The sequence below is a fragment of the Oncorhynchus mykiss genome, chromosome 5 (assembly GCF_057628025.1).
Source record: "Oncorhynchus mykiss isolate SJ-2025 chromosome 5, ASM5762802v1, whole genome shotgun sequence".
Taxonomy (NCBI): domain Eukaryota; kingdom Metazoa; phylum Chordata; class Actinopteri; order Salmoniformes; family Salmonidae; genus Oncorhynchus; species Oncorhynchus mykiss.
In genome coordinates this window covers 87,412,501-87,425,535 of record NC_143026.1, presented here as the reverse complement: position 1 = coordinate 87,425,535, position 13,035 = coordinate 87,412,501, and the positions used below count along the sequence as shown (strand labels likewise).

Below are 13,035 nucleotides of genomic sequence, written 5' to 3'. Positions count from 1 at the left end.
CACCAACTTTTCGGCATCACTGTGCCTTCTTCACTCTTCTTGAGGGAGTCCCTAAAGTAATCCCATGATGTAGATGGTGTATGTGTGTCTTACCAGGGAGATGTCTCTGTGTCCAGACCCCAACACCTTCAGCACTACTTTGAGCTCCTGAGAGGGATAGTATCCTGCATCCTCCTCACTCTTCACCTTCAGTACTCCAGCATAGATGTTGGTCCGGGTACCCAGCCCCAGGTGCTCTCCCTGATAGATACAGGAGGAAGAGGACAGAGAGTTAGTCAATACACACTCATAAAATACACACATCGTAAATACACACTGGTGACAAACACCAGTAAGAAAACACTGAAGGGCTGAAGTGCCTAGAAGAGTAAAGATTGACAAAGTCTCTTTCAGCCGATGGATGGATGGATGTGACTGAGGTACGGTTTGTGTGTGTAGCAAAGTGTAATGTAGCAGTGTGTGTAGAGTGTGTCTAGCAGTGTGTGTAGAGTGCATGTGTTTTATTATTTTTATTTCACCTTTATTTAACCAGGTAAGCTAGTTGAGAACAAGTTCTCATTTACAACTGCGACCTGGCCAAGATAAAGCAAAGCAGTGTGACACAAACAACAACACCGAGTTACACATGGAGTAAACAAGCGTACAGTCACAATAGGGAAAAAAAAGAAAGTCTATATACAGTGTGTGCAGTTGGCATGAGGTGGAAAGGCAATAAATAGGCCATAGTAGAAAAGCAATTACAATGATGATGTATAAGTAGTGATACTGGTGTGCAGAAGAGCAGCAAAGTAAATAGAAACAATATGGGAATGAGGTAGGTAGATTGGGAGGGCTATTTACAGATCGACTACAGTGCCTTGCGAAAGTATTCGGCCCCCTTGAACTTTGCGACCTTTTGCCAAATTTCAGGCTTCAAACATAAAGATATAAAACTGTATTTTTTTGTGAAGAATCAACAACAAGTGGGACACAATCATGAAGTGGAACGACATTTATTGGATATTTCAAAGTTTTTTAACAAATCAAAAACTGAAAAATTGGGCGTGCAAAATTATTCAGCCCCTTTACTTTCAGTGCAGCAAACTCTCTCCAGAAGTTCAGTGAGGATCTCTGAATGATCCAATGTTAACCTAAATGACTAATGATGATAAATACAATCCACTGTGTGTAATCAAGTCTCCGTATAAATGCACCTGCACTGTGATAGTCTCAGAGGTCCGTTAAAAGCGCAGAGAGCATCACAAAGAACAATGAACACACCAGGCAGGTCCGAGATACTGTTGTGAAGAAGTTTAAAGCCGGATTTGGATACAAAAAGATTTCCCAAGCTTTAAACATCCCAAGGAGCACTGTGCAAGCGATAATATTGAAAAGGAAAGAGTATCAGACCACTGCAAATCTACCAAGACCTGGCTGTCCCTCTAAACTTTCAGCTCATACAAGGAGAAGACTGATCAGAGATGCAGCCAAGAGGTCCATGATCACTCTGGATGAACTGCAGAGATCTACAGCTGAGGTGGGAGACTCTGTCCATAGGACAACAATCAGTCGTATATTGCACAAATCTGGCCTTTATGGAAGAGTGGCAAGAAGAAAGCCATTTCTTAAAGATATCCATAAAAAGTGGCGTTTAAAGTTTGCCACAAGCCACCTGGGAGACACACCAAACATGTGGAAGAAGGTGCTCTGGTCAGATGAAACCAAAATGGAACTTTTTGGCAACAATGCAAAACGTTATGTTCGGCGTAAAAGCAACACACCATCCCCACTGTCAAACATGGTGGTGGCAGCATCATGGTTTGGGCCTGCTTTTCTTCAGCAGGGACAGGGAAAATGGTTAAAATTGATGGGAAGATGGATGGAGCCAAATACAGGACCATTCTGGAAGAAAACCTGATGGAGTCTGCAAAAGACCTGAGACTGGGACGGAGATTTGTCTTCCAACAAGACAATGATCCAAAACATAAAGCAAAATCTACAATGGAATGGTTCAAAAATAAACATATCCAGGTGTTAGAATGGCCAAGTCAAAGTCCAGACCTGAATCCAATCGAGAATCTGTGGAAAGAACTGAAAACTGCTGTTCACAAATGCTCTCCATCCAACCTCACTGAGCTCAAGCTGTTTTGCAAGGAGGAATGGGAAAAAAATGTCAGTCTCTCGATGTGCAAAACTGATAGAGACATACCCCAAGCGACTTACAGCTGTAATCGCAGCAAAAGGTGGCGCTACAAAGTATTAACTTAAGGGGGCTGAATAATTTTGCACGCCCAATTTTTCAGTTTTTGATTTGTTAAAAAAGTTTGAAATATCCAATAAATGTCGTTCCACTTCATGATTGTGTCCCACTTGTTGTTGATTCTTCACAAAAAAATACAGTTTTATATCTTTATGTTTGAAGCCTGAAATGTGGCAAAAGGTCGCAAAGTTCAAGGGGGCCGAATACTTTCGCAAGGCACTGTATGTACAGCTGCAGCGATCGGTTACCTGCTCAGATAGCTGATGTTTAAAGTTAGTGAGGGAAATATGTTTCCATCTTCAGCGATTTTTGCAATTCATTCCAGTCACTGGCAGCAGAGAACTGGAAGGAAAGGCGGCCAAAGAGGTGTTGGATTTGGGGATGACCTGTGAGATATACCTGCTGGAGTGCGTGCTACGGGTGGGTGCTTCTATGGTGACCAGTGAGCTGAGATAAGGCGGCGCTTTACCTAGCATAGACTTATAGATGACCTGGAGCCAGTGGGTCTGGCGATGAATATGTAGCGAGGGCCAGCCGACTAGAGTATACAGGTCGCAGTGGTGGGTGGTATAAGGTGCTTGGTAACACTTCGGATGGCACTGTAATAAACTACATCCAATTTGCTGAGTAGAGTATTGGAGGCTATTTTGTAGATGACATCGCCGAAGTCGAGGATCGGTAGGATAGTCAGTTTTACTAGGGTAAGTTTGGCGGCGTGAGTGAAGGAGGCTTTTTTTGCAAAATAGAAAGACGATTCTAGATTTAATTTTGGATTGGAGATGTTTAATATGAGTCTGGAAGGAGAGTTTACAGTCTAGCCAGACACCTAGGTATTTGTAGTTGTCCACGTATTCAAGGTCAGAACCGTCCAGAGTAATGATGCTAGTCGGGCGGGCAGGTGCGGGCAGCGAACGGTTGAAAAGCATGCATTTAGCTTTGCTAGCGTTTAAGAGCAGTTGGAGGCCACGGAAGGAGTGTTGTGTGGCATTGAAGCTCGTTTGGAGGTTTGTTAACAGTGTCCAAAGAAGGGCCAGATGTATACAGAATGGTGTCGTCTGCGTAGAGGTGGATCAGAGAATCACCAGCAGCAAGAGCAACATCATTGATGTATACAGAGAAAAGAGTCGGCCAGAGAATTGTACCCTGTGGAATCCCCATAGAGACTGCCAGAGGTCCGGACAATAGGCCCTCCGATTTGACACACTGAACTTTGTCTGCTAAGTAGTTGGTGAACTAGGCGAGGCAGTCATTTGAGAAACCAAGGCTATTGAGTCTGCCGATAAGAATATGGTGAGTGACAGAGTCGAAAGCCTTGGCCAGGTCGATGAAGCGGCTGCACAGTACTGTCTTTTATCAATGGCGGTTATGATATCGTTTAGTACCTTGAGTGTGTCTGAGGTGCACCCAGGACCAGCTCGGAAATCGGATTGCACAGCGGAGAAGGTATGGTGAGATTCGAAATGGTCAGGGATCTGTTTATTTACTTGGCTTTCAAAGACTTTAGAAAGGCAGGGCAGGGCCAAACTGTCTAACAGTTTGGGTCTAGAGTGTCACTCCCTTTGAAGAGGGGGATGACCGCGGCAGCTTTCCAATCTTTAGGGATCTCGGAGGATACGAAAGAGGTTGAACAGACAGGTAATAGGGGTTGCAACGATGACGGCGGATAAATTTAGAAAGAGAGGGTCCAGATTGTCTAGCCCAGCTGATTTGTACGGGTCCAGGTTTTGCAGCTCTTTCAGAACATCTGCGATCTGTATTTGGGTGAAGGAGAAGCTCGAGCAAGTAGCTGCGGGGGGTGCGGAGCTGTTGGCCGGGGTTGGAGTAGCCAGGAGGAAAGCATGGCCAGCCGTAGAGAAATGCTTATTGAAATGTTCAATTATCATGGTTTTAACGCTGGTGACCGTGTTGCCTACCCTCAGTACAGTGGGCAGCTGGGAGGAGGTGCTCTTGTTCTCCACGGACTTTACAGTGTCCCAAAACTTTTGGGAGTTAGAGCTACAGGATGCACATTTTTGTTTGAAAAAGCTAGCCTTTGCTTTCCTGACTGTGTGTATTGGTTCCTGACTTCCCTGAACAGTTGCATATAGCGGGGACTATTTGATGCTATTGCAGTCCGCCACAGGATATTTTTGTGCGCATCAAGGGCAGTCATGTTTGGAGTGAACCAAGGGCTATATCTGTTCTTAGTTCTACATTTTTTGAAAGGGGCATGCTTATTTAAGATGGTGAGAAAATGACTTTTAAAGAACGACCAGGCATCCTCCACTGACGGGATGAGGTCAATATCCTTCCAGGATACCCGGGACAGGTCAATTAGAAAGGCCTGCTCGCAGAAGTGTTTTAGGGAGCGTTTGACAGTGATGAAGGGTGGTCGTTTGACCGTGGACCCATAGTGGATGCAGGCAATGAGGCAGTGATCGCTGAGATCCTGATTGAAAACAGCAGAGGTGTATTTGGAGGGCAAGTTGGTCAGGATAATATCTATGAGAGTGCCCATGTTTACGGATTTAGGGTTGTACCTCCTGGGTTCCTTGATGATTTGTGTGAGATTGAGGGCATCTAGCTTAGCTTGTAGGACTGCCGGGGTGTTAAGCATATCCCAGTTTAGGTCACCTAACAGAACGAACTCTGAAGATAGATTAGGGGCAATCAATTCACATGTGGTGTTCATGGCACAGCTGGGAGCTGAGGGGGGTCTATAACAGATGGCAACGGTGAGAGACTTATTTCTGGAGAAATAAATTGTTTGAATTAGAAGCTGGAACTGTTTGGGCATAGACCTGGAAAGTATGACAGAACTTTGCAAGCTAACTCCTCCCCTTTTGGCAGTTCTATCTTGATGGAAAATGTTGTAGTTAGGTATGGAAATCTAAGAATTATTGGTGGCCTTCTAAGCCAGGATTCAGACATGGCAAGGACATTAGGGATGGCGGAGTGTGCTAAAGCAGTGAGTAAAACAAACTTAGGGAGGAGGCTTCTGATGTTAACATGCATGAAACCAAGGCTTTTTCGATTACAGAAGTCAGCAAATGAGAGTGCGTGGGGACACGCAGGGCCTGGGTTAGCCTCCACATCACCCGAGGAACAGAGGAGGAGTAGGATGAGGGTACGGCTAAAGGCTAGCAAAACTGGTCGTCTAGTGCGTTGGAGACAGAGAATAAAAGGAGCAGATTTCTGGGCGTGGTGAATAGATTCAGGGCATAATGTGCAGACAGGGGTATGGTGGGGTTCGGGTACAGTGGAGGTAAGCCCAGGCACTGAGTGATGATAAGCGAGGTTGCATCTCTGGACACGCTGGTTATACTGGGTGAGGTCACCGCATGTGTGGGAGGTGGGACATGTTGAGTGGGTCTAGGGGCTCCGCAGTAAACTAAAACAATGATAATTATCCTAAACAACAGTATACAAAGGCATATTGACATTTGAGAGAGACATAAAGCGAGGCATAAAGCAATCACAGGTGTTGATTGGGAGAGTTAGCTAAGACAACAACAGGTAAGACAACAGCAGCTAATCAGCTAAGACAACAACAACAGGTAAAATGGCGATGAATGGGCAGAGAGGGTCGGTTAAAGGTAAACAAAGTGGAGTACCGTGATAAATGAACAGTCCAGCAGGCATCAGCTATGTACTCAAGTGATCATAGGGTCCAGTGTACAGCAATAGTTGGAACAGGGAAGCCGCGGGGTAGTCGTTGCTACGCAAGGACGCGGGAGACACAGCGTTTAAAGTTAGCAGGCCGGGGTAAGTAGAAGGGTCTGCTCCAAAGTCCGGCAAAGGCCGGTTGAAGGCACAGCTGATGGAATTACGTCTGCGGACCAATTGTGGTGGTACGGCGGGGTGCCGTGTCGGCGACGGGACCAGGCCAGATGGCGAAAGAGGTATTGTAGTTGTGGTAATTTAATTTGCTAGCCGGGAGATGCGCCTGGCTCAGGGCTAGCTTCGGGGCTGGGTCACTTAGTGGCAGCTAGCTAGCTGTGATGATCAATGGTCCAGGGTTTACGGCAGGAATCCGGCGTTGTAGTGGAGAAAAACAGTCCGAGGCTGGCAGGTATTATCCAGGCTAAAAAACGGCTGGTGCCTGAGCAGAGGGTAAAGGCCACTAGCAGTGGCTAACAATGACTAAATAGCTAGTAGCTAATTAGCTGGCTAGCTGTTGAAGAAAGTTTTGGCTAGAAGGTCTAAAAAATAGTGGATCCGTGTCACATTGAGTGAGGCGGGTTACTGGAAGGTATATTTAATTTAAAAAGGGAAAAAGAGATTGAAAAATAAATTGGAATATATACAAAAAATACAAAAAGTAAACGAGAGGACGACAAACCACGTCTGCACTGCTACGCATTCTTGAGAAAAAAAACGAAAAAAAAAACGTATGTGGTTCTAGCAGTGTGTGTGTGTAGCAGTGTGTCGCAGTGTATGTAGAGGTGTGTGCGTAGCAGTGTGTGTGCGTAGCAGTGTGCGAAGAGTGTGTGTGTTTGTAGAGGTGTGTGTGTCGCAGTGTGTGTGTGTGTGATACAGCACCTGCATGATCTCCTCCTTGAGAATCCTGTGGAAGCTGAGTTGACTCTCCTGCAGGGTTGTTTGGGGAACCAGCACTCTGTCCTTAGTTACCACCAGCAGGTTGGACACCTCTGAAACACACACGCACACACACATTAGCCAGTGCAGCACACACCAGGGCACACAACAGGCCCAGTGCAGCACACACAACAACAACAAAAAGCTTTGCCAAGGAAGAATCCACTGCTCCAAAGCCGCCATTAAAAAAGCCAAACTACGGTTTGCATGGGGACAAAGATCGTACTTTTTGGAGAAATGTCCTCCGGTCTGATGAAACAAAAATATAACTGTTTGGCATTAATGACCATCATTATGTTTGGAGGAAATAGGGGGGAGGCTTGCAAGCCGAAGAACACCATCCCAACCTTGAAGCATGGGGGTGGCAGCATCATGTTGTGGGGGTGCTTTGCTGCAGGAGGGACTGGTGCACTTCACAAAATAGATGGCATCATGGGGCGGGAAAATTATGTGGATATGTTGAAGCAACATCTCAAGACATCAGTCAGGAAGTTAAAGCTTGGTCGCAAATGGGTCTTCCAAATGGACAATGACCCCAAGCATACTTCCAAAGTTGTGGCAAAATGGCTTAAGGACAACAAAGGCAAGGTATTGGAGAGGCCATCACAAAGCCATGACCTCAATCTTATAGAAAATATGTGGGTAGAACTGAAAAATTGTGTGCGAGCAAGGAAGCTTTCAAACCTGACTCAGTTACACCAGCTCTGTCAGAAGGAATGGGCCAAACTTATTGTGGGAAGCTTGTGGAAGGCTACCTGAAATGTTTGACCCAAGTTAAACAATTTAAAGGAAATGCTACCAAATACTAATTGAGCATATGTAAACTTCTGACCCACTGCGAATGTGATGAAAGAAATAAAAGCTTAAATAAATTCTCTCTACTATTATTCTGACATTTCACATTCTTAAAATAAAGTGGTGATCCTAACTGACCTAAGACAGGGAATTTATACTAGGATTAAATGTCCAGAATTGTGAAAAACTGAATTTAAATGTATTTGGCTAAGGTGTATGTAAACTTCTGACTTCAACTGTATAGTGTGTGTGGCCACACCCGTTGCTGACAGGTATATAAAATTGAGCGCACAGCCATGCAATCTCCATAGACAAACATTGGTAGTAGAATGGCCTTACTGAAGTGCTCAGTGACTTTCAACATGACACAGTCATAGGATGCCACCTTTCCAACAAGTCAGTTCGTCAAATTTCTGCCCTGCTAGAGCTGCCCTGATCAAGTGTTGTTATTGTGAAGTGGAAATGTCTCATAGCAACAACAGTAGAGCCCGCAAAGTGGCATTTAACAAATTATGAGGCATTGCCTACTAATTGGTTAATGATGTCCTAATTGGTTAACGATGTCATTGGAAACACTTAACTTCCTCTCTTTTTTTTAATACAAAACATAGAACAGCTCCATGACACATACAGGACCAGTCAAATGTTTGGACACACCTATTCATTCAAGGGTTTTTCTTTATTTTACTATTCTCTACATTGTAGAATAACAGTGAAGACATCAAATCTATGAAATAACACATGGAATCATGTAGTAACCAAAACATGTGTTAAAACAAAGCTAAATATATATGAGATTCTTCAAAGTAGCCACACTTTGCCTTGATGACAGCTTGACATTCTAGCAACCAGCTTCACCTGGAATGGTTTGTTGGCTTCATTTCCTTCACTCTGCGGTCCAACTCATCCCAAACCATCTCAATTGGGTTGAGGTCGGGTGATTGTGGAGGCCAGGTCATCTGATGCAGCACTCCATCATTCTCCTTCTTGGTCAAATAGCTCTTACTCAGCCTGGAGGTGTGTTGGGTCATTGTCCTGTTGAAAAACAAATGATTGTCTCACTAAGCACAAACCAGATGGGATGGCTTATCGCTGCAGAATGCCGTGGTTGCCATGCTGGTTAAGTGTGCCTTGAATTTTAAATAAATCACTGACAGTGTCACCAGAAAAACACCCCTCACCTCCTCCTCCATGCTTCACAGTGGGAACCACACATGCAGAGATAATCCGTTCACCTACTCTGCGTTTCACAAAGAAAAGGAGGTTGGAACCAAAAATCTCAAATTTTGACTAATCAGACCAAAGACAGATTTCCACCGGTCTAACGTCTATTGCTGGTGTTTCTTGGCCCAAGCAAGTCTCTTCTTATTATTGGTGTCCTTTAGTAATGGTTTCTTTGCAGCAATTTGACCATGAAGGCCATATTCACGCAGTCTCCTCTGAATAGTTGATGTTGAGATGTGTCTGTTATTTGAACTCTGTGAAGCATTTATTTGGGCTGCAATTTCTGAGGCTGGTAACGCTAATGAACTTATCCTCTGCAGCAGAGTTAACTCTGGGTCTTCCTTTCCTGTGGCAGTCTTCATGAGAGCCAGTTTCATCATAGCTCTTGATGGTTTTTGCCACTGCACTTGAATATACTTAAAGTTCTTGACATATTCTGGATTGACTGACCTTCATGTCTTAAAGTAATGATGGACTGCTGTTTCTCTTTGCTTATTTGAGCTGTTCTTGCCATAATATGGACTTGGTCTTTTACCAAATAGGGCTAGGGCTACCTTCTGTTTACCACTCCTACCATGTCACAACACAACTGATTGGCTCAAACACATTAAGAAGGAAAGAAATTCCTCAAATGAACTTTTAACAAGGCACACTTGTTAATTGAAATGCATTCCAGGTGACTACCTCATGAAGCTAGTTGAGAGAATGCCAAGAGTGTACAAAGCTGTCATCAAGGCAAAGAGTGGCTACTTTGAAGAATTTAAAATCTAAAATGTATTTTAATTTCTTTAACACTTTTTTGGTTACTACATGATTCCATGTGTGTTATTCCATAGTTTGTCTTCACTATTATTCTACAATGTAGAAAACAGTACAAATAAAGAAAAACTCTTGAATGAGTAGGTGTGTCCAAACTTTTGAATGCTACTGTATGTTGATGTCGGGGTGATGCTAGAGGTGATGAATATGTAGTTGAAAAAAATAGAAATGTCCCTTTAGTTAATAACAAAGAGAGTTCTAAACCTCAGCAAATTGTCCATTGTCCCCTCCCCATTCAGATCACTCCAAGACAGTCCTAGCTAAATTATTGCCTGAGAAATTGCTATTTGCAAAGAAGCTATTTTTTGTTTCTTTTTGACCATTTTAATTGAAAACAATCATAATAAGGTACTTAATTGTTGGAGATAAAAACAGCTGCATGGGACCTTTAAACTTTTCAGTTCTGGTACCTAATGAACACCACCCACGCTTCTGCAACAAAACACCAGTCTCCCTATCAGCTGGTATAGAATGAACAAAGACTATGAATGGCTTATACCATGTGGAGATGAAGCAACATTGTTTACATATCAACCCAAGAGACAATGTAGCCTGTTAACAAACAAAATGTAGGTCAAGGTACGCAATTTGTTGACTGTGACACGTGCTGTTGAGTTTGGTCTGACGTCTTTATTATTTGGTGGGGATGGGGCAGGGGGGGGGGGGGGGTTCGGCTTGAAAACAACAAGTATGTCTGCTTGCATAAGCAAAATGGGTGTGTATATGAGAGTAGTACACATGAGTATATGCACGTTGGTGTGTGTGTGGAGTTTGAACGCCCCCGCAGTATGTGGCTGGGTGAAGAGGAGGAAGTGATGTTCTGACAATACGAACTCTCTGTGGTTGACAACACACACACACACACACACACACACGTTTTACTATCCTTGTGGGGACCAAACAATTGATTCCCATTCAAAATCCTAACCTGAATTCTACCCCTAAAATATACTTTTTCCTTGTGGGGACTGGAAAAATGTCCACATTTGTGTGATTATTCCTTGTTTTACCATTTTATTGGTTTATTTCCCCTTCATTTAATTAACCAGGTAGGCTAGTTGAGAACAAGTTCTCATTTGCAACTGCGACCTGGCCAAGATAAAACATAGCAATTCGACACATACAACAACAGAGTTACACATGGAGTAAAACAAAACATAGTCAATAATACAGTAGAACAGAAGAAAACAAAAAGTCTATATACAGTGAGAGCAAATGAGGAAAGATAAGGCAATAAATAGGCCATGGTGGCGAAGTAATTACAATATAGCAACTAAACACTGGAATGGTAGATGTGCAGTAGGTGAATGTGCAAGTAGAGAAACTGGGGTGCAAAGGAGCAAGTTAAATAAATAAATACAGTATGGGGATGAGGTAGGTAGATAGATGGGCTATGTACAGGTGCAGTGATCTGTGAGCTGCTCTGACAGCTGGTGCTTAAAGCTAGTGAGGGAGATATGAGTCTCCAGCTTCAGAGATTTTTGCAGTTCGTTCCAGTCATTGGCAGCAGAGAACTGGAAGGAAAGATGACCAAAGGAAGAATTGGCTTTGGGGGTGACCAGTGAGATATACCTGCTGGAGCTTGTGCAACGGGTGGGTGCTGCTATGGTGACCAGTGAGCTGAGATAAGGCGGGGCTTTTGACCTGGAGCCAGTGGGTTTGGCGACGAGTATGAAGCGAGGACCAGGCAACGAGAGCATACAGGTCGCAATGGTGGGTAGTGTATGGGGCTTTGGTGACAAAACGTATGGCACTGTGATAGACTGCATCCAGTTTGTTGAGTAGAGTGTAGGAGGCCATTCAATAGATGACATCACCGAAGTCGAGGATCGGTAGGATGGTCAGTTTTATGAGGGGTATGTTTGTCAGCATGAGTGAAGGATGCTTTGTTGCGATATAGGAAGCCGATTCTAGATTTCATTTTGGATTGGAGACGCTTAATGTGAGTCTGGAAGGAGAGTTTTCAGTCTAACCAGACACCTAGGTATTTGTAGTTGTCCACGTATTCCAAGTCAGAGTAGTGATGCTGAACAGGCGAGCAGGTGCGGGCAGTGATCGGTTGAATAGCATGCATTCAGTTTTACTTGCGTTTAAGAGCAGTTGGAGGCCAAGGAAGGAAAGTTGTATGGCATTGAAGCTCGTCTGGAGGTTAGTTAACACAGTGTCCAAAGAGGGGCCAGAAGTATACAGAATGGTGTCGTCTGCGTAGAAGTGTATCAGAGAATCACTAGCAGCAAGAGCGGCATCATTGATGTATACAGAGAAAAGAGTCGGCCCGAGAATTGAACCCTGTGGCACCCCATAGAGACTGCCAGAGGTCCGGACAACAGGCCCTCCAATTTGACACACTGAACTCTATCAGAGAAGTAGTTGGTAAACCAGGCGAGGCAATCATTTGAGAAACCAAGGCTATCGAGCCTTGGCCAGGTCGATGAATACGGCTGCAGAGTAATGTCTGTTATTGATGGCGGTTATGATGTCGTTTAGGACCTTGAGTGTGGCTGTGGTGCACCCATGACCAGCTCTGAAACCAGATTGCATACTGGAGAAGGTACGGTGGGATTCAAAATGGTCGGTGATCTGTTTGTTAACTTGGCTTTTGAAGACCTTAGAAAGACAGGGTAGGATAGATATAGGTCTGTAGCAGTTTGGGTCTAGAGTGTCACCCCCTTTGAAGAGGGGGATGACCGCGGCAGCTTTCCATCTTTGGGAATCTCAGACGATACGAAAGAGAGGTTGAACAGGCTAGTAATAGGGGTTGCAACAATTTCGGCAGATAATTTTAGAAAGAGAGGGTACAGATTGTCTAGCCCGGCTGATTTGTAGGGGTCCAGACTTTACAGCTATTTCAGAACATCAGCTATCTGGATTTGGGTGAAGGAGAAATGGTGGGGGCTTTGGCAGGTTGCTGTGGAGGGTGCTGGGCAGTTGACCGGGGTATGGGTAGCCAGGTGGAAAGCATGGCCAGCCGTAGAGAAATGCTTATTGAAATTCTCAATTATAGTGGATTTATTGGTGGTGACAGTGTTTCCTAGCCTCAGAGCAGTGGGCAGCTGGGAGGAGGTGCTCTTATTCTCCATGGACTTTACAGGTGTCCCAGAACTTTTTTGAGTTAGTACTACAGGATGCAAATTTCTGTTTGAAAAAGCTAGCCTTAGGAAAGCTAACTGCCTGTGTATATTTGTTCCTAAAGTTGCATATCACGGGTGCTATTCAATGCTAATGCAGAACGCCACAGGATGTTTTTGTGCTGGTCAAGGGCAGACAGGTCTTTCAAAACATCAGCTATCTGGATTTGGGTGAAGGAGAAATGGTGGGGGGCTTTGGCGGGTTGCTGTGGAGGGTGCCGGGCAGTTGACCGGGGTAGGGGCATGCTTATT

The 13,035-nt window shown here is 44.3% G+C and overlaps 1 protein-coding gene across 1 annotated transcript in view; it reads right to left on the bottom strand.

Moving 5' to 3' along the window:
• Positions 1-13,035, bottom strand: part of jak1 (Janus kinase 1) — an 80,855-nt gene that overhangs the window by 35,539 nt on the left and 32,281 nt on the right. Inside the window, exons 11-12 of the mRNA XM_036978622.2 lie at positions 6,761-6,870; positions 94-240 (exon numbers count right to left, since the gene is read on the bottom strand). Coding sequence (XP_036834517.2) covers positions 94-240; positions 6,761-6,870 — 257 coding nt within the window. The remainder of the gene's footprint in view (positions 1-93; positions 241-6,760; positions 6,871-13,035) is intronic.